At 43.0% G+C, this 21,978-nt stretch overlaps 2 protein-coding genes across 5 annotated transcripts; both read left to right on the top strand.

Annotated features, from left to right (window-relative positions):
* Nucleotides 1-1,102: 1,102 nt before the first annotated feature.
* LOC140582200 (hepatitis A virus cellular receptor 1-like) lies at nt 1,103-5,236 on the top strand. The gene is made up of 6 exons (XM_072706298.1): nt 1,103-1,227; nt 1,562-1,900; nt 2,295-2,356; nt 2,621-2,705; nt 2,974-3,010; nt 4,936-5,236. Exons 1-6 carry the CDS (start codon nt 1,167-1,169, stop codon nt 5,063-5,065), a joined length of 714 nt encoding a protein of 237 aa, XP_072562399.1. The 5' UTR covers nt 1,103-1,166; the 3' UTR covers nt 5,066-5,236.
* A 3,555-nt stretch (nt 5,237-8,791) lies between these two features.
* Nucleotides 8,792-21,794, top strand: LOC140582199 (hepatitis A virus cellular receptor 2 homolog). 4 transcript variants are annotated; one of them, XM_072706294.1, is made up of 7 exons: nt 8,792-8,902; nt 9,231-9,566; nt 9,923-9,988; nt 10,126-10,187; nt 19,030-19,114; nt 19,382-19,418; nt 19,713-21,794. In XM_072706294.1, exons 1-7 carry the CDS (start codon nt 8,842-8,844, stop codon nt 19,840-19,842), a joined length of 777 nt encoding a protein of 258 aa, XP_072562395.1. In that variant the 5' UTR covers nt 8,792-8,841; the 3' UTR covers nt 19,843-21,794. The 4 variants fall into 4 exon arrangements, with proteins under 4 accessions (XP_072562395.1, XP_072562394.1, XP_072562396.1 ...); XM_072706293.1 differs by lacking the exons at nt 9,923-9,988; nt 10,126-10,187 and adding exons at nt 18,464-18,538; nt 18,696-18,757; XM_072706295.1 differs by lacking the exons at nt 19,030-19,114; nt 19,382-19,418; nt 19,713-21,794 and adding exons at nt 10,465-10,549; nt 10,818-10,854; nt 13,342-14,465.
* The last annotated feature ends 184 nt before the right edge of the window (nt 21,795-21,978 follow it).

Consider the following 21,978-nt stretch of genomic DNA (forward strand, 5'->3'; position numbering starts at 1 on the left):
ATGAGCCACACCTGTTCTCAGGTAAATAACAGGAACAGCTGTGGCTCATCAGAAGCCAAGTGGGACAGAAAACCTACTGGATAGTAGCTCTCCAGGACCGGAGTTGGAGACCCCTGGTGTAGAGGATGCTGTCCTGTATCTGCTACACAAGGCGTACTCTCACGTAGGCAAGGGGAACGGTGCTGTGAATATATGAGTCTATTAAAGGAATAATAAGTCAAATTGCAAAGCTTGCTACGTTAATTATGGGTTTCTTGAAAGGTAACTGACTGCACCAGATCATAATTAGGAGTTTCACAGTAAAGGGGGTGAATACATGTGTGCCCCAACTCTTTTCAGTTTTTACTTTGTAAATACTTTTGTACACTACCTGATATTTCCGCCCAATACAGAATTATGAACTATTTTGTGTGGATCCTACATATAAAATCCCAATAAAATCCACCTTCATTCGAGACTAATAAATGTGGGGAGCGACTATGTATGCAGGACACTGTACATGCTAAGAAGGAATTGCAAGTTTAAAATGAGAAAAGGGTTTACTGGTGGGCAAACGATACTGTGTGGTGACAGGCAGCTGGGGACAGTGTCTCTCTGATCTGCCGCTCGGTGGTGTTTCCAACGTGTCACCGATGATCGCTGCTGCTCTCTCTCTCAGGCTGTGTAGAAATCAGCGTTTATATGAGCTTTTGATAGCGACTCAAACTCAGGAAAATCACTTTCAGTCCACGCAAAAAGCTCAGTCACTGGGCTCTTTAAAAAGACTCGCCAGAAGGTATTAAAAGTGGCTAAGTACTAATTTGCTGAAACTTGGGGTCATACGGTTATTATTGGCTGGACCTGCACCCCCTCCCCTCAGCTGTGGTTATGTAGCATTTCATTACGGTTTATTTTCTGTTCATCAGTTTGTGTGGTTTTTTTTTTTGAGGGGGGGGGGGGGGTGTCACAGGACTTTAGTTTCCTTATCTCTTCATTCGGCAGTATAACTAACTGCATCAAGCGCCTGTACATCAGGTCGAACGGTCCTGAATGCGGAACTGAAAATTGCAGAAGTATGAGAATCTCCTCTCTGGAAGACCCCGATAAAAGGAAGCCACCGGTGTTTTAGAGCTTTGAGAGACGCTCACTGTGCACACTGGACACAGTCCGTGTGTCACTGTTATACAATGGCAGTGCATGGCCACTGTATGCCGGCATTGTTGTTAATTCTGTTTCACATTTTGCCAGGTAAGTGCTTATGAGAATCATCAGGTTCACTGTTTGTCTAATATTTTATTGTAATTTGATTGTTTATGGCAATTAATTCATGTTTAAAAGCCGTTATAGGATGAAACAAAGATTATTTTAGCCTTAAATTTGACATAATACCGAGGTTTTGATGGGAATGTTATACCGTTTGTGACCATCTAACAATCAACTAACAGGGTAAGGTGTCATAGGTCTGTAAGTTTCACATTTAATCCGTTTTGCAATATTTACTGTAAAGCCTGCAGATTAATCATGATGCGTCGCCCCTTCAGTTTATCAGTGTTTGCCGTTTCTGTGCTGTTTTCTCTCCCAGTTGCTGTGAGCTCTAAGATGATCACTGGATTTGTTGGGTATAACGTGACCCTGCCGTGCTCCTACGATGCACGCAATTACAGGAGAGTTGTTGTATGCTGGGGGAGAGGTGAATTACCTCAATTTGGCTGTGACAAGGAAATCTTCACAACAGTTGGATTATATGGAGTTCTATGGAGAACATCACCCAGGTACCAGTTAATCGGTGACCAGAAACAGGGTGACGTATCTCTGACCATCATCAGTGCTGAGATGGGAGATTCTGGGATATACGGCTGTCGTGTGAAAATACCAGGACTATTTAATGATCTGAAAACCCAAGTTACCTTGACTATGAAGAGTAAGTACAACAGACCTTTTTTTGCTTCTGAAGTAAATATTGCAGTTTTTTTTCTTCCTGCCCGCATGTCCAAATGTGTGTCCTGTGATGTTGACTGTGGCTTTTTTTCTTCCTTTCACATGATCACATGCGACATCCTATGTGACACATGCTTTCTAACAGATATTCATAACATGACTGCATCACCATCCAGTACAGCCAGCCCAGAGACACAGACTGCGATCAGTGTTACGCGGGATAAACCTGTTCACAACGTTAGGATGCATTTTTTTAAATAAATCTTAAAAATTCCACAGTCCTTTTATTATCAAGTTTAACGTTTCAGTGTGCTTTCATTTGTTTAACTCATTATTCTGAATTTGGCCGTTATGTTTTTCTCTTGTTGCACCTATAGGTTACTATGGTAATTATTCTACAGGAAGATCCACTGCAAAAACACCTCAAGGCAGCGATCATGTGAGTGGGACTGTGTTTGTGCTCAGAAGTACTGCAGCTCTGTAACACAAACCAGATATTAATGATGGAGGAATATAGGAGGTCATAGCAGAGGTTTATATGAAGCCCAACACTGACATAATCCGAGGGCCGTCTATGTGAGGGGTCAGAGCTGACCCCCGACAGGGAGTCTGTGTGGTATTCTGTTATTTCACTGGGACTGTGCTGATGTACAGGTCTGTGTCTGCAGTGTGAAGGAATGAAAAAGCTGTTTTGTCTTTGCAGGCAGACAGATCCTTCCTCGTCATTGCAGTGGTGATTCTGCTGTTGCTGCTGCTGGTCCTGGTGATAGGTCTCTGGTTACGCAAACGTAAGCTGGTCAACTGAAGCCTGTAGAGCAGGGATGGGCAACCCTGATCCTGGAGTTCTGAAATCTAGCAGGTTTTCCATCCTACCTGGTCTCTGATTAATCACACCTGATCTCAGGCAGACAGTAACTCATCAGGTAGGATGGAAAACCTGCTGTAAACCGGCTCTCCAGGATCAGGGTTCCCTACCCCACTGTAGACCAACACGAGGAGTAATGGTACAAGGAATACAATGTATCACATGTAATTTATCTTTATTCATTTTTAAAGGACAACGGCAGAGAGAAGCGAAGTCTGTGCCTGAAGTGTAAGTACCATAATGAGCTGCTGTATTTAATGACTGTTGGAAAAGAAGCTGCCCAGTTAGTAAGTGGAGCTGGTGACCTCAGGTTTGTATAGTGGCTCAGTGAAGAAGGTCGGCACCTTGATGTTCAAGCACCATGTCAGATGTTTCCTCACACAATCAAAACTATTCATCGTTTGTGTGCGTATGTCTGTGTGTGTGTCTATCTGCGTGTGTCTGTGTGTGTGTGTGTGTCTGTGTGTCTGTGCCCCATGTTATTATCAATTATCATTAGCTGCCTGTTTGGAACACTGACCAATTTCTTAAAATTTGTATAATGTTCACCTGAATTTTAAATACGTATTCAGGGTTTCTGCAGGTTTGAACAAGTTAAATTTAAGCCTTTTTAAGACCTTCTGGAGACCATTATTAAAATTAATTGAAACGCGCCGCGCACACACAGACACACACACACACACACACACACACACACACACACAATATACACAAAATTGTGCACATATACAAAAAATTGCACTTTTCTGGGTCAAACTCAAGTAAAGACACTTGTCATGTTTGAGTACATGAGCAGTTGATACAAGTAGGCTAATTCAAAAAAAGAAATAAATTTGAGTTGTCATCATTTCTTTTTCTCAACCAGTACAGCTCGAATGGTGCTGACTGACGCCATTAGATTTATTGTTTCCCCCGTCTACAGATAAGCTAGTACAAATGTATAGAGCAGAATGTGTGCCACCCTGAAATGCAAACATGACTTCGGCATGCACGGAAAAAATTGACGCGACGTATTATTTTACATTCACATTGCACAGCACGCAGAAACCGTGCCACATGGAAACGCAACGCGCATTGCTTTTCAGTGAGTGAACATGACACAATGAAAAGCAAAACTACCATTCCATTACTTCGCATCTTATTTAACTACCATGCAGAAAAACAATTAGGAGGGTTTACATTTACACACAATTAAACAAAATTTTTTTGCCACATCACACCGAAATGCAATGGACATCTTTGCTCTGCTACATCGGCTTATTTTCATCTTCGAGAAGTATATGCTGAAATCGTGCCACCACGAAAAGTAATCACTGTCCAATCACAACTCTTTAGCAAGTGGGGGGCGTGGTCACGGAAACCGGGCTGGGAGAATCGCTTAATTTAAGATCTAATCGATGAGGTGACAGCCGCTATACGACAGGCTACGGCCACAACCACGACACCCCAACTATCTCTCTCCCTCTCTCTCACACACAGCACCTATAATGTACTATTATTTTTTTCTGCAAATAAAACCCCAATATTTTTACTCTCTTATACTAGTGCAATGAGATGTAATAAAGAAATCTTGAATTGTGATAAAACATTCACTTACTTTAATCTCTTTAAGTAAATCCTTGACCGTAGCATGCCCCATGAACTGTGATCCCAGGTATCTGGAGAGTACCCGGTCGCCATCCCAGAAATGAACATGCAGATCGAGTCGTTTCCTTTTTGTTGTTTGGTTAAGGCTTTCATCGAACATGAGGACGAATGGCCCAGTGACTTTCGAGATGAGCTCTTTCTTAACAAACTCTGCCAGTCCAACCCTTGTTATGTATGCATATCTTATCTTTACCGCCACAGAATGTTTTTGTAATATTTGAATCAGGAAACTTTGCCTGAAAAAAGTTCCCCAATCCCGTCGTTGCTTTTGTACGAGTGTTGTTTTGTTACTGTGTTTAAAATCCACAGGACCTCGGCTTTCAAAGTAGGAAAACAAAACTGGGTGATGGCATGAGTTTGTATTATCAAATTTTAGACTTTTTAAGACTCTGGAAACCCTGGTATTATTGAAATTATGTATGTATTGTTCACTGGAAAAAGTGAATAATCATGTAAAAAGTAAGCTGGTCTCAGTTTACCTATTGGTCTCTGGTCTTCTCTTCCAGGGAAAATCAGACAGATGTCTCAGTGCATTATGGGAACGTGGGCGCCCACACTGGGTTCCACCCCAGAGGGATGGTCATAGAGAACGTGTATGAACAAAGGGATTTTGGCGACAATAAATCCTGCCCTTAATGCCTCTTACACTTAACCTGATATCTCTACTTATGCCTCAGCTGTACAGTGGGTGAAAATGTTCACACTGATATTAATAGTTGGTGAGAAGGTTGGCGGACTTTTATTTTTCTTTTCTGATATCTGTCTGAAACACTGTATATTTTATTAAAATATTTCAAGACTCAAGAAGAGTCAAGAACTTTTGTCAATGTATGGAGCAAAAACACACAACAACATCTCCCAAACAGCATAATACAAGAATTAAAGGTCAAAGTAAATACACATAAATGTAAATCAATGCTTTTCTGTTATTTGTCTGTTGTATACATCCATATAACTGAAGTTGGGTGGAAGAATGTGGCTATTAAAGTCTTAATATGAAGACCCCCTCCAGCTCGTCCGTACTTGCTAACAATGTCACACTCACGGACCCTGGAGAACAGCCCCCCATTCAGGCCCGGTCAGCCAGGGTGGGCGTTAGCCTCGGCCCCCCCACGCAGCACCCTGGCACTGCTCTGGGCTCCTGGTGCCCCTGCTGTACCTCTTCACAGGGATGGCCGTCAGGAAGGGCACACTTAAGCTGCACTGGATCCTCGTGTTCAGCACTGCGGGTAAAGAGACATCAACTCGTCGCTAACCGCTAACCGGCTAATCAGGGTAAAAGCTAATGCTTTAGCGGCATCGCTAACAGGTGGCTGTCACAGTCACTCACGCTAATGCTACCGTCACAGGAAATCTCTCTCCTTTTCTCTACTTGCCGTTAATGCTGTCACTGCTCTCTAGGGTTGCCAACCGTCCCGAATTGTCCGGGACATCCCGCAATATGGGCGATTTTGATTCGTCCCTTCACTGAAGGGACGAATCAAAATCGCCCTGCTCTCTCATGGCATTTCCTGTTTCTCAATTTGTAGAACAATAAGTTAACAAAGACAGATTATTATCAAATGATCATGCATTCTAACCCTTCTGACTTCACGTATGTTGTCACCATGGTTCTGCGGCTGCTATAGACCAGATGAATGTGGTTGGCTGGCGCTGGTGATCGTGTGTGACTGCATGTCCTGCAATGGCCAGGCATCCTGTCCCGGTTTCTCCGGCCTCATGCCCTGAGTTTCCTGGATCAGGCCCCTAGGCTTCTTGTCCTGGATACCTGCTTATGGGATGTTGATGGACACCTTTCCAGCATTTACGTAGCTTTCCTATTTCATTTGATCGAGTGTCTAGTCTGGACCCAATGAAAAGTCTGTGTCAAAAACCCAAATAATAGGGTAATAGCTAATCCGTTAGCAGCCTTGCTAACAGCCCTATGACCGCTTTTGCCATTTTTCCACTGGCATACAGGAACCGAGTCATACTTCAATTCAATTCAATTTTACTGAACGGACTTCAGCCGTACCCAGAAGAGAGTCTAGTCACAGCGCGGTTCCAGCTCACTTTGATTTTCCACTGCGGAAGGGTCTCCTGGCCAATGGCGTCGCCGGATTTAGAGAGCGACAGTGACGTAAAATCAATGAGACGCTTATTTCCTGTTCACATGGTTTACATTATGATGTACTGTGTGCTAATTTTCACACTTTCTGGCACATCTGTGAGAAGCGCCATGTTTCGTTAGCATCAAACGCAAGCGGAATTAGCATTTACCTGCGTTAATTTGCATTACGAATTCCATTCAGCTGATCTATAGTACTTTGGTAGGAAGATGGAAATTTTCTGGTTCCGAGTTATTGGGAATGCACCAATACATTGTGATGTGCCACACTGCTAATAATTAATATATTGAATATACTCTTTTTCCTTCAGATAATCCATGCATGTCAACGTAGAACACTGGTACCCCCCTGCATTTCGACCAATCAGATGGTGGTGATGTAACCAGCCCGGTTTGGTCACGCTTTCGGTCCTGTTAGTAAGCAGTTATGGAGGACTGATGGATATCATTTATTATGTATAACAATGCAGCAGTTATTTTACCCAGAACGACTGGATAGGTGTTGTGCCAGAGATCATCAAAATCAGTATTAACCTAAACAGTCATATACCAGCCCTGGAGGATGTTGCTGGCAGTAACTGAAGCAGGTTTATAATTTGGACACTGCACCTTCCAAAAGTGACAGATGTAGGTTTTTGCATGAAGATCATGTTGAAATTTCTGTAGGAACTTCCCCCTAAACATGTAAGTCTGCTTATGTATGTTTGGCTGCAGTATGTCTGCACACAAACATAAACAATATCGCATATTTATTCTAAACATATTGGTTGTTTCTATGCTGGATGTATGATAGACAGGAGTATGAATGGTGAGCGATGATCTAACACAAATGTTTGTGCACAATAGTCCTTATATGGTAACATGACAATAAAGAATCTCAAACTTTGAAGCTCATTGGCTGCCTCATTTGAGCTCAAATTTCGATTTGAATGGAAGGTTGGGGTCCCCGTGACTCACCTCCACCCCCCCTTCACACCACTGAGAGCTCGGCATGAGCCGGCATGACGGGGAGATTTGCAAGATCCTCCTCCTTGTGGTGAACTGAAGTCATGACATCTACACTTAATATAACCAATGATAATTAAGCTCTACACTGTAGAGGATGCTGTCCTGTATCTGCTACACAAGGCGTACTCTCACGTAGGCAAGGGGAACGGTGCTGTGAATATATGAGTCTATTAAAGGAATAATAAGTCAAATTGCAAAGCTTGCTACGTTAATTATGGGTTTCTTGAAAGGTAACTGACTGCACCAGATCATAATTAGGAGTTTCACAGTAAAGGGGGTGAATACATGTGTGCCCCAACTCTTTTCAGTTTTTACTTTGTAAATACTTTTGTACACTGCCTGATATTTCCGCCCAATACAGAATTATGAACTATTTTGTGTGGATCCTACATATAAAATCCCAATAAAATCCACCTTCATTCGAGACTAATAAATGTGGGGAGCGACTATGTACGCAGGGCACTGTACTGTACATGCTAAGAAGGAATTGCAAGTTTAAAATGAGAAAAGGGTTTACTGGTGGTCAAACGATACTGTGTGGTGACAGGTAGCTGGGGACAGTGTCTCTCTGATCTGCCGCTCGGTGGTGTTTCCAACGTGTCACTGATGATCGCTGCTGCTCTCTCTCTCAGGCCGTGTAGAAATCAGTGTTTATATGAGCTTTTGATAGCGACTGAAACTCAGGAAAATCACTTTCAGTCCACGCAAAAAGCTCAGTCACTGGGCTCTTTAAAAAGACTCGCCAGAAGGTATTAAAAGTGGCTAAGTACTAATTTGCTGAAACTTGGGGTCATACGGTTATTATTGGCTGGACCAGCACCCCCCCGGCTGTAGTTATGCAGCATTTCATTACGGTTTATTTTCTGTTCATCAGTTTGTGTGTTTTTTTTTTTTTTTGGGGGGGGGGGGGGTGTCACAGGACTTTAGTTTCCTTATCTCTTCATTCAGCAGTATAATTAACTGCATCAAGCGCCTGTACATCAGCTCGAACGGTCGTGCATTTCATTTCCTTTTCTGGTCATTAGTTTGTTTGTTTGGTTTTTTTTTGGCCGGGGGGGGGGGGGGGGGGGGGTGCTACAGAGCTTTAGTTTCCTTGTCTGTTCATTCGGCAATATAACTAACTGCATCAAGCGCCTGTACATCAGCTCGAACGGTCCTGAATGCGGAACTGAAAACTGCAGAGGTATGAGAATCTCCTCTCTGGAAGACCCCGATAAAAGGAAGCCACCGGTGTTTTAGAGCTTTGAGAGACGCTCACTGTGCACACTGGACACAGTCCGGGTGTCACTGTTATACAATGGCAGTGCATGGCCACTGTATGCCGGCATTGTTGTTAATTCTGTTTCACATTATGCCAGGTAAGTGCGTATTAGAATCATCAGGTTCACTGTTTGTCTAATATTATATTGTAATTTGATTATTTAGAGCAATAATCAATTCATGCTTAAGAAATCTTATAGGATGCCAAAAAATGTTACTTTAGGCTTAAATAAGGAATAAGATTCTGTTGGAAATATTGTACCATAGCATTAATTTAACATAATCATTTGACTGGGAAAGGCTTCGTTTCAGATTTTATAAAAAAAAAATTTTGTGCTATGTTTAGCATTAAAACTGCAGATTAAATATGATGCTTCCCCTTCAGTTTATCAGTGTTTGCCGTTTCTGTGCTGTTTTCTCTCCCAGTTGCTGTGAGCTCTAAGATGATCACTGGATTTGTTGGGTATAACGTGACCCTGCCGTGCTCCTACGATGCAGAGTATTACGGGGGACTTCATGTGTGCTGGGGGAGAGGTGAAATACCTCAACTTGGCTGTGGCAATGAAATCATCGTGACAGATGGACTTAAAGTGACACGGAGAACATCACACAGGTATCAGTTAATCGGTGACCAGAAACAGGGTGACGTATCTCTGACCATCATCGATGCTGAGATGGGAGATTCTGGGATATACGGCTGTCGTGTGGAAATACCAGGACTATTTAATGATCTGAAAAGCCAAGTTAACTTGACTATACAGAGTAAGTACAATACACCCCTTTTTCAATTTAGAAGTAAATATCAGTGTTTTGTTCATGCATGTCTAAATGAGAACAAGGCCAAAATTAGCCCGTTGTGCAAAGCAAGATGGAGAAATCGAGCCAAAAATAAGCCCAATATACACAAGCACATGGGTAGATTCTACAACGCTTAACGTGAAAAACTGTAACGTGTCTTTAAACCTTGACTATAAAGAGTGAGTATAAGAGTATCTTTTTTGACTCCAGAAGGAAATATTGTAGTTTATTTGTCTTTCTATACACAGCTAAAGGATTAGTTCTTTCTTGCATTCATTAGATCACTAACCCCATCATATGTGACACTTGTTATCTAATAGATATTCTCCAGTCGCCCACCGATGCAGCCAGTCCAGTGACACAGACTGCGATCAGTCTTATGCTGGGTAAAGCTGTGTACTGCACTATAATCCTGTAAAATTCTGCAGTCCTTTTAACATGAAGTTTAACTTTTTGGTTTGCTTTCACTTGCTTAACTCATTATAAATTTGATTGTTATGTTTTTCTCTTGTTGCAACTATAAGTTACTATGGTAATTATTCTACAGGAAGTTCGACTGCAAACACACCTCAAGGCAGCGATCATGTGAGTGGGACTGTGTTTGTGCTCAGAAGTACTGCAGCTTTATAAGACAAACCACATATATATATATATATAGAGGAATATAGGACATCATACCAGAGGTTTATGTGGAAGCCCCACAGATTCCACTGACATAATCCGAGGGCCGTCTATGTGAGGGGTCAGAGCTGACCTCCGACAGGGAGTCTGTGTGGTATTCTGTTATTTCACTGGGACTGTGCTGATGTACAGGTCTGTGCCTGCAGTGTGTAGGAATGAAAAAGCTGTTTTGTCTTTGCAGGCAGACAGATCCTTCCTCGTCATTGCAGTGGTGATTCTGCTGTTGCTGCTGATGGTCCTGGTGACAGGTCACTGGTTACGCAAACGTAAGCTGGTCAACTGAAGCCTGTAGAGCAGGGATGGGCAACCCTGATCCTGGAGAGCCGGAATCCAGCAGGTTTTCCATCCTACCTGGTCTCTGATGAATCACACCTGATCTCAGGCAGACAGTAACTCATCAGGTAGGATGGAAAACCTGCTGTATACCGGCTCTCCAGGATCAGGGTTCCCTACCCCACTGTAGACCAATATGATGAGTAATGGTACAAGGAATACAATGTATCACATGCAATTTATCTTTATTCATTTTTAAAGGACAACGGCAGAGAGAAGTGAAGTCTGTGCCTGAAGTGTAAGTACCATACTGAGCTGCTGTATTTAATGACTGTTGGCAAAGAAGCTGCCCAGTTAGTAAGTGGAGCTGGTGACCTCAGGTTTGTATAGTGGCTCAGTGAAGAAGGTCGGCACCTTGACATTTGAGCTCCATTCCAGATGTTTCCTCACACAATCCAAACTATTTATTATGGCGTGTGTGTGCGTGCGTGCGTGTGTGTGTGTGTGTGTGTGTGTGTGTGTGTGCGAGCGGGTTTACCTATCCTTATGGGGACACAATGACCCCATAACGTGATAAATATTGTTTTTTTTTTTTGCATTTTTAGTTTTTTCATAGCAGTCACCGATTTTTTTAAAATAGAGTTTTCCCTTATGGGGACCAGGAAACCGGTCCCCATAAGGGAAAACTCTATTTTAAAAAAATCGGTGACTGCTATGAAAAAACTAAAAATGCAAAAACTCCTGTATTTTGTTAGGTTACTTATGGTTATGGTTAGGGCTGGGCGGGGGTTAAGGTTGTCATAGTTAGCGTTAGCATTTTTCCCATTGAAATTAATGAGCGGTCCCCATAAGGATATGTTTACCCTACAGTACATGCGCGTGCGTGTGTGTGCGTCTGTCTATGTGTGTGCGTGTATGTGTGTGTCTGTGTGTCTGTATGTGTGTGTGTGTGTATGTATGTGTGTGTGTATGTGTCTGTGCGTGTCTGTGTGTGTATGTATGTGTGTGTCTGTGTCTGTGCGTGTGTGTGTATGTGTGTGTGTGTGTCTGTGTATGTATGTGTGTGTGTGTGTCTGTGTATGTGTGTGTGTGTGTGTGTGTGTGTGTGTGTGTATGCAATGTGCTATTTCTACCTTCATTAGTTACCTGTCTGGAGCACTGGTCAATTTTTTTACACAATAGTTATTCTTGGCTCATTTAATTTCCTAAACCTTGAGGTCACGTGACCCGGTCCATAGACAGAACTCTACTGATAGGTCCATCTCAGATTGAGGGGGTTTCAAACTCGTAATTTTTCCACCAAACTACTTGCTTGATTGGTAACATAAAATTTTGGAGGGGGGTAGGGCGGAGGGGTAATCAAATCCATTATTTAACAAGGTGGCTACATGCCTGCATATGACATTTTACAGTTTTTTCCAATCATTTTCACACTTGTCTCAATACCATGTAGTGCTGTAGTTTGAGACCAATTTCTTGTGGTCTTGGTCTTGTCTTGGTCTCGACTCTATTTGGTCTCGGTCTTGTCTTGGTCTCGGACATAGCGGTCTCGATGGGATGGGGAAAAAAACTGAAAACAGCACATCCTCACAGAACAGTATCATTATTTATTACGCGCCTCAGTTCAAATGCAACCAGTCAGATGCATCTATTTTAAAAACGTTTCATTGTATACATTTTCTCAACGGACACTGCCAGTGCTTCACAGTCCACACACATCATACACATCACAACTGTCCCTGTAGTTACCGTACTTCTCTGTAAGTGGCTTTGGATAAAAGTGTCTTCTAAATGAATAAATGTAAATGTTTTACTGTAATATATGATTTGCCATGCCCACTATTTTTGCACAGAATACATTGTGTTGCGATGCAAAAAGGAAAGGGACACTCCATGACCTCATTTGTATAGATGGTGTAGATGGTAACGAAGCAGCAAACAAAAACAAAATTAGGAAATTTCTGCTAAAAGCATAATTATTTGTGTTAGTGCAAGTGCATAGTGTCCTTTGTCTGTCAAAATGCAGCATGTTTCAATTGACAGTGCTCTAAATTTCATTAGGTTTTGACCTGAAAGTTAACTGTTTTGAACAGATTATCTAAACGTCTGAAAAATCGGCTGTAGTTGTACAAAGTTTTGCTGGTGGCGAACACTGACTGAGAGAAGCATTCATGAGATTTGGGGGAAGTGGTGATTGAATGCATATTGTGTCAAAGCAATGCAAACATATACATAGTTTAACTCACATGGTCCAATGGTATGGGACATGTTGTGAATAAGTGGACATGGTATTGAGACACGCATTAAAATGATTGTAAAAAACTGTAATGCCCATCTCTTGAAATCTCTATAACGTTCATTTCTTGCCTTCTTCTGAATTTTAAATATGTATTTTTGAAATGACATATGTATTGTTCAGTCGGGAGAGCGAATTATAAAAAGTAAGCCAATCTCAATTAGTCTCTAGGTCTCTGGTCTTCTCTTCCAGGGAACATCAGACAGATGTCTCAGTGCATTATGGGAACATGGACGCCCACATTGGGTTCCACCCCAGAGGGATGGTCATAGAGAACATATATGAACTAAGGGACTTTGGCGACTGTGAATACCGTCCTTAATGCCTCCTTGGCAGGTCCAGGCACCGCGGTGGCAGTGACGAGATGAGATGGCTTCAGTTACACTGGGGCATCTTTATATTTTCACCAGAATTTTAAATATGTATTTTTGAACATTAAAAAGTAAGCTGGTCTCAGTTCACCTCTGGGTCTCTGGTCTTCCCCTCCAGGGAACATCAGGCAGATGTCTCAGTGCATTATGAGAACGTGGGGGCCCACATGGGGTTCCACAGCAGACGGATGGACAAGAAGAAGATACACTGCCCGGCCAAAAAACAAGTCGCCATTTGAATTTTTTCGTTGGACGCCTTTAGCTTTGACTATGGCGCACATTTGTCATGACATTGTTTCCACAAGCTTATGCAACATCTCACCCTTTATTTTCATCCAGATTTGCATTAATTTCTCACCGAGATCCTGTATTGACAAGTGAGTTGAACCTCCATAAAGCCTCCTTCAGCACATCCCAGAGACCTTCAATGAGGTTAAGGTCACAACTCTGTGGTGACCAAGTCACGCGTGAAAATGATTCCTCATGCTCCCTGAACCACTCTTTGACAGTTCGAACCCATTGAATGTTGGCATTCTTGTCCTGGAATATGCTCATGCCAACAGGGAAGAAAAACATCCATTGATGATGGATGGAGGTGTAACCTGGCCAGTAGATTCAGGTACTCAGCTGACTTTACTTTACTGCTGCATAACGTAGCTGAGCTGTAATAATGATCCAATCATTGGCTCTTAAGTATCTGCTGATATAAATTCAAATGGCGACTTTTTCTTTGGCCGGGCAGCGTATATGAACTAAGATACCTTAGCTGCTGTGAATCCTGCCTTTACTGCCTGCTAAGCGTAGCCTGATATCTGTATCTGAGTCTCCATGCTACATGCCGCAGTTGATCTGCAGCTCAGAAATTAGTTTCATTGTGCTGAATCCATTGAGAGGTGTAATGGTGAGACACTATATACACAACAAAGGTATTTAGTGAATAATTGCTCCCTAACTGGTTACATTTTGTCACTTTAGTTCTATTTAGGATTCTGTTAAAGTGCAGAAAAGATGGGTGACAGTATTTTTTTCTTTTATGGAATTAGCTGATAAATATTATGGATGTATTCTTTGTAACATGAATAAGGTGAAAGCAGTTGTACTTAAATGTGAATCACTGCTTTTCACTTTCTCTGTTTGTTGTATACACCCATGTATCTGAAGTGAGGTGGAATAATGGCGTTATGGAAGTGCTGAAGTGAAATGCAAGAGGCCTTTTTCTAATAAACTGAGGAAAACACATCAGATGTACTCCTTGATAATGGCTCTCTGTAACCTCGTCTGTCCTTGCTAACATTTATATTTATTTTTTAGTTAACACTTTTGTCCGAAGTGGCATAAAAGTAAGATAAATAGTACGTGACAAACATAAAACTGTCAAAGAGTCAATTAGGCACAAATGCGGCTGAGCTGCGCTTCCAATGAATGCCGAGATACAGGCGGTCTGTCCCCGGGCGTGGTAGACGCTGCCATCTAGCGGCAGAGTTGTGCATTGACATTCTGCACAGGTAATTATGCTTTATCAGTGGTCACTAACAGGCGGACCGCGGTCCGGGTGCGGACCCAGAAGTTGTCCTATACGGACCTATACGGAAAATAGCCAAAACATTATTATTTAAAACCTGACGCTTCTATTTTAACCGGCACAGCTTTTGTGGTCTTTTTGGTAGTGGTTTAGCAGTAGAACCGCCGTTTCCCACGCCAATGAACGTCAAACACCTTTAACTTCCACGCTAGACGTAGTTCGCTAGACGTGGTGTTTATATAGCATATTTATTCTAAACATTTTGTTGTTTGCATGTTGGATTGCACGCTTTTCCTAACACAAATGTTTGTGCACCTTTGTCTTTATAGCGTAAGATAACAAAAAAGGACCTTGAATCTCGAAGGTCATCGGTAGCCTCATCCGTGCTAAAGTTTCGATCTGAATGAACGGTTGGGGTCCCCGTGACTCACCACTGAGAGCTCGGCACGAGCCGGTGTTCCGACAAAACATCCTACCTATCGAGACGTGCTATCGAGCCTTTCTGCGCATGTGCAGTTCCACCGTCTTTGGATTAGGCTTAGGTTTTAGGGGTTAGGGTTAAGGTAAAGGTTTAAGGGGTTTTTGGGGGGTTAGGGTTAGGAGAAGAGTTAGGGTTAGGGCTATCGATTAGCACTACGGTAGGATGTTTTGATAAAGTAGGATGTTTTGTCAGAACACCGGCATGACGGGGAGATTTAGGAGATCCGTACACATGCTAGATGACATAGAGTATGCACTGCTTCTCAGCTCCTAGTATGAACTCTATCCGCTGTCACACACAACTGCATTTTAATATACATGGATATACTATGCTTAAAATATATGCACACTGTATAGGAAGGTATACTGTTACTTAAACATTGGCACCCTGTGTGTCTTAGAATTAGGTGATTAGTGGTCATTGTTAACACAGCACAGCACAACAATGAAATGTGTCCTCTGCATTTAACCCATATGTGACATAACAGGGGGCAGCTAATTCAGCGCCTGGGTACCTCAGTGGTGCTTTGCTAGTCTGGGATTCGAACCTGCAATCGATCGATTACAAGTGCGCTTCCCTAACCATCAAGCCACCACTGCCCACTGTTTTCCATATCTATGCACAGTCTCAGGTTATTATCGGTTGGGCTGCCCCCCGGCTGTGGTTGTGCAACATTTCCTTACGGTTTCTTTTCTGTTCATCAGTTTGTTTTTTGTTTTGCTTTTACTTTTTTGAGGGAGTCACAGAGGTTTAGTTTCCTTATCTGGTCATTCAGAAATACAAGTGACTGTCTCAAGCGCCTGAACATCAGCTTGAACAGTCCTAATTCTGGAACTGAAAAACCCCAAAATGCAGAAGTACGAGAGTCTCCTCTGCCGCAGAGGAAGATGTGAAAAAGGAAAAAGGAAGTCATCGATGTTTTAGAGCTTTGAGAGACGCTCACTGTGCACACTGGACACAGTCCGGGTGTCACTGTTATACGATGACAGTGCATGGCCACTGTATGCCGGCATTGTTGTTAATTCTGTTTCACATTATGCCAGGTAAGTGCTTATGAGAATCATCAGGTTCACTGTTTGTCTAATATTTTATTGTAATTTGATTATTTAGAGCAATAAATTATTCATGTTTAAGAAACGTTACTTAATAACTAAAAGGTTATTCTAGGCTTAAGTATGGCACAACACTGAGGTTTGACAGGAATGTTATACCGTTTGTGACCATCTAACATAATCAACAAACAGGGAAAGGTGTCATAGGTCTGTATGTTTCACATTTAATCCGTTTTGCAATATTTACTGTAAAGCCTGCAGATTAAATATGATGCTTCCCCTTCAGTTTATCAGTGTTTGCCGTTTCTGTGCTGTTTTCTCTCCCAGTTGCTGAGAGCTCTCAGACGATCACTGGATTTGTTGGGGATAACGTGACCCTGCCGTGCTCCTACGATGCAGAGTATTACGGGGGGATTTATGTGTGCTGGGGGAGAGGTGAAATACCTTATAGTGGCTGTGACGATGAAATCATCGCGACAGATGGATTCAAAGTGACACGGAGAACATCACCCAGGTATCAGTTAATCGGTGACCTGAATCAGGGTGACGTATCTCTGACCATCATCGATGCTGAGATGGGAGATTCTGGGATATACGGCTGTCGTGTGGAAATACCAGGACTATTTAATGATCTGAAACACCAAGTTACTTTGACTATACAGAGTAAGTACAATACACCCCTTTTTAAATTTAGAAGTAAATATCATAGTGTTTTGTGAATGCATTTCTAAAAAAAATGTGTTACCTGTGTAGTGTTGCCAAGTGTTGCGAGGCAAACAAGGAGCCTCACCCGTGAGATCAAGCCCAAAATAAGCCTGTTGTGCAAATTAACATGGAGAAGTCAATCCAAAAATAAGCCCAATATACACAAGCACATGGGGACATTCTAAAGCGATTAACGTGAAAAAGCATAACGTGTCTTTAAACCTTTAACCATGTTAAGCGTTTAAGAATGTTCTGGCAGACATATAAACTATGTTTGTCAGGGTCAGCGCCCGTCCGACCCTGTCCTGTGTGTCTCCTCCCCCTTTGGCCAGCTGGGGTTACTGCCCATCCTGTCCTCCTCCCTGTCCTTTGCCCTTCAGTCCCAGTGTGTCTTAGTCCCAGGTGTGTTTTCCCTGTTCCCCGCACTAGCATAGCTCAATAGGCTGAGCATGTGGTTGTAAACTCTCTGGTCGCGAGTCTGAGGCTAGCTAACACTGTTTATTTCTGTTTACTGCATTAGTTTTCTTGTCCTAGGTTTGCCCTGCTTGTGTTCTGTTTCAGCAATGAGATCCCTTTGATGCTTTGTAAGCGCTCTGTGAACCATGGTTTTTGCAACTGAGTAGATGTCAGTAAAGTCATACTAGAGCAGCTGAACTTTATTTGGAGTTAATCAAAATCACTTTAATTAATGGCAGGTGCTTAACCTTAAAGACTGAATGCTGTAATTAAATCAAAAGGTGCTTCAACAAAGCATTAGTTTATGGGTGGCAACACTTTAAAGGTGGGAAATCTTTGGGAAATCTGTTTTAAAGGTGGGAAAGTTTTGAAATGATTTATTGTACATATGCAAATCATTTCTGGCTACTGTCCTGTGTAACTATGTGTGCCAACATTTTGCACTCAGTACTGTATGGTAATTTTCATTTCATAAATAAAATCTTATGGCACTTTACTGGTAAGCGCGCAGTGCACAGAGCGCAGGAAATTACTGGGTGTTAGAGCAGTGACAGCTCTAACTAGGGTTAGGGGTTAGCGTTAGCTTTAAGGGTTAGGGTTAGCTTTAAGGGTTAGGGTTAGGTTTAAGGGTTAGGGTTAGGTTTAAGGCTGCTGTACATTGGAACGTCGTGCTTTTTTCTTCACTTGGTACTTCACTGTAACTGCAACATTGGCTCATATGGGTTGCAGTGCTAAACCTGGATGTATGGTAACCCCGACTTTAACTGTCTTTGCACATCATTGCCGTCAAAATATTAGGACCATTGCATAATTCGAATTCCTATAAAAGAATAATGTGAGAACCAGCTCAGAAAACAGGAACCTGTGACACAATTTAATTATAGGCATCTTCAGACAGAAAGGCCAAAGTCGCTTATAATAAATGGACTTGGCAACACTGGCCCATGATGTTGACAGTGCTGTTTTTCTTTCTTGCGTTCGTGTGGTCAGTTGTCACATCATAGTGACACATGCTTTCTATCAGATATTCGCAAAACGACGGCATCACCCACTGATGCAACCAGTCCAGCGACACAGACTGCGACCAGTCTTACGCCGGGTAAAGCTGTTCCCTCCATTATAGTCCTGCATTGCTAGATGGAAAACTTAAAAATCCCACAGTCCTTTTATTATTAAGTTTAACTTTTCAGTGTGCTTTCATTTGCTTAACTCATTATACTGAATTTGATTATGTTTTTCTCTTGTTGCACCTAAAGGTTACTATGGTAATTATTCTACAGGAAGTTCCACTGCAAAAACACCTCAAGGCAGTGGTCATGTGAGTGGGACTGTGTTTGTGCTCAGAAGTACTGCAGCTCTGTAACACAAACCAGATATTAATGATGGAGGAATATAGGAGGTCATAGCAGAGGTTTATGTGGAAGCCCCACAGATTCCACTGACATAATCCGAGGGCCGTCTATGTGAGGGGTCAGAGCTGACCCCCGACAGGGAGTCTGTGTGGTATTCTGTTATTTCACTGGGACTGTGCTGATGTACAGGTCTGTGTCTGCAGTGTGTAGGAATGAAAAAGCTGTTTTGTCTTGGCAGGCAGACAGATCCTTCCTCATCAGGGCATCAGTGATCATGCTGCTGCTGTTGCTGGTCCTGGTGACAGGTCATTGGTTACATAAACGTAAGCTGGTCGGTTGAAGCCTGTAGACCAATAAGAGGAGTGATGGTACAAGCAATAATGTTGCATGTGGTTGTGGGGTCATGTGCTGCTCTGCCGTACGTATGATCGGAAGGTTGTTGGTTCAAATCCCAGGGATTACACCATTGGCCCCTGAGCAAGGCCCTTAACACTAAAATGCCCCAAGGCATCTTAATTGTACATTGTTTTGGCTAAAAATATTTGCTAAATGAAATATAATTCATCTTATTGAATGCCTTCTTTTTAAAGGAAAGCGGCAGAGAGAAGCGAGGACACTGGCTGCAGTGTAAGTACCATACTGAGCTGCTGTATTTAATGACAGTTGGGAAAGAAGCTGCCCAGTTAGTAAGTGGAGCTGGTGACCTCAGGTTTGTATAGTGGCTCAGTGAAGAAGGTCGGCACCTTGATGTTCAAGCACCATGTCAGATGTTTCCTCACACGATCCAAACTATTTATGATGTATGTGAGACCCATGTAGTTATCAGTAAGAGCCCCCCCCCCCCCCCCCCCCACAATGAATGATCACGTGAAACGTAAGTCAGTCTCAATTCACCTCTGGGTCTCTGGTTTCTTCCTCCAGGGAACATCAGACAGATGTCTCAGTGCATTACAGGATCATGGGCGACGAAATTGGGTTCCACCCCAGAAGGACGGCCATAGAGAACGTATATGAACTAAGGGACTTTGGCGACTGTGAATACCGTCCTTAATGCCTCCTTGGCAGGTCCAGGGACCGCGGCGGCAGTGACGAGATGAGATGGCTTCAGTTACACTGGGGCATCTTTACATTTTCAGCCCTTAAATGGACAGAACACAGCCCTCAAGCACCAAATCACTCACACTCACACACACTATGCACTCACACTCACACTACACACTCACACTACACACTCACACTATGCACTCACTCCTCCGGCCGTGCTAGTCGGCCCGCCTACTCACACCAAACATGGTAGGCACACGCACGCCACTATTTCCTAAACATAGTATTAATGCTCCACATGACATTACTATACAACACAATAACAACACAATGTATGCTAATAATATCCCCACAGAGGCTATCTCTACTATCTCTCTGCCACTGACAGAAGTACTTTGGAAGAGTATGTTAATGGAGCTCTAGCCACAGGAATTATTTGCTCTTCCTCCTCCCCTGCAGGGGCTGGGTTCTTCTTTGTAGAAAAGAAGGACCATGCATAGACTACAGGGGTCTGAACGAAATCACGGTTAAGAACTGTTATTCCCTGCCTCTGCTCTCCTTGGTCTTAGACCTCCTGCAGGGAGTCATGGTTTTTATCAAGTTGGATTTACGTAACACCAACCGCTTATTGAGGATCCTAGAAGAGGATGAGTGGAATGTCGCTTTCAACTCCCCTACTGGTCACTATGAGTATCTGGTGATGCCTTTGGGGCTAACTAATGCATCTGCAGTGCTCCCGGGTCTAATTAATGATGTCCTTTGGGACATGCTGGACAGGAACGTGTTAGTTTACCTTGATAACGTACAAAATTTTTCGCAGGATGAGCAGGAACCTGTTCAGTATGTCCGGGCGGTTCTACAGCGCTTCCCTTGTTTGTCAAGGCTAGGAAGTGTGAGTTCCACAGATGCATCTCTTTCCTGGGTTTTATCATCAATGAGGGCTCCATCCAGATGGATATCGAGAAGGTCAGGGCTATAGCAGAATGGCCACAACCACTGGCACGGAGGGATTTACAATGACGCCCTGGCTTCGCTAACTTGTTTCAGCGATTCATCCGAGGGTGTAGCTTGGTGGCTGCGCCTCGTACTGCTCGATCCTCCACTTGGATCCACTTTCAATGAACTGATGCAGCCCAGAGAGCTTCTTCTGACCTCTGAAAGCGTTTCACCTCAACTCCCATCCTACAGATACCAGATCCCTCAAAGCAGTTTGTGGTGGAGGCAGTCGCCTTGGGAATCGGCGTTGGGGCTGTCCTGTCCCAACATTCCTCATCCGACAGCAAGTTACATCCCTGTGCATTTTTCTCTGGAAAACTCACTTCGGCTGAGAGACATTCTGACATAGCGGATCGGTAATTGCTCGCAGTAAATCTGGCCTTAGAGGAGTGGAGACCGTGGCTAGAAGGCACCAGATCCCTTTTTAATTCTGACCGACCACAAAATCCAGGAGAACCTTTTAATTACAGGTTCGGCTCCAAGAACTGCAAGTCGGATGCTCTGTCACATCAGTATGGAGTGGAAGAGGTGCTGAAGGATGCTAATCCCATCCAGCTAATCGCTTTAATGGAGCAGTCGTGTGGAGAATCGAGGAAGCAGTTAAGGTGGTCCAACGCTTTACCTAAGCACCTCTTTACCGGGCTGCTTCGACTCACCAAAGTTCATCAAAATCAGTATTATCCTAAACAGTCACATACCAGCCCTGAGAGATGTTGCTGGAGGTAACTGAAGCAGGTTTATAATTTGGACACTGCACCTCCTGAAAATGATAGATTTAGATATTTGTATAAAGATCATTGTATATATTGCTTATTTATTCTAAACATTTTGCTGTTTGCATGTTGGGTGTATGATAGGCAGGAGTATAAATGACGAGCGATGATGTACCACAAATGTTTGTGCACATTTCCCTTTATATGATAACATGACAATAAAGATCCTCAAATCTTGATGGTCATCTGAGCTAAAGTTTCGATTTGAATGAATGGTTCGGGGTCCCCGTGACTCACCCCCCCCCCCCCCCCTTCACACCCCTGAGAGCTCGGCACGAGCCGGCATGACGGGGAGATTTAGGAGATCCGTACACATGCTAGATGACATAGAGTATGCACTGCATCTCAGCTCCTAGTATGAACTCTATTCGCTG

This window comes from Paramormyrops kingsleyae, chromosome 24 (assembly GCF_048594095.1).
Source record: "Paramormyrops kingsleyae isolate MSU_618 chromosome 24, PKINGS_0.4, whole genome shotgun sequence".
In the NCBI taxonomy this organism is placed as follows: domain Eukaryota; kingdom Metazoa; phylum Chordata; class Actinopteri; order Osteoglossiformes; family Mormyridae; genus Paramormyrops; species Paramormyrops kingsleyae.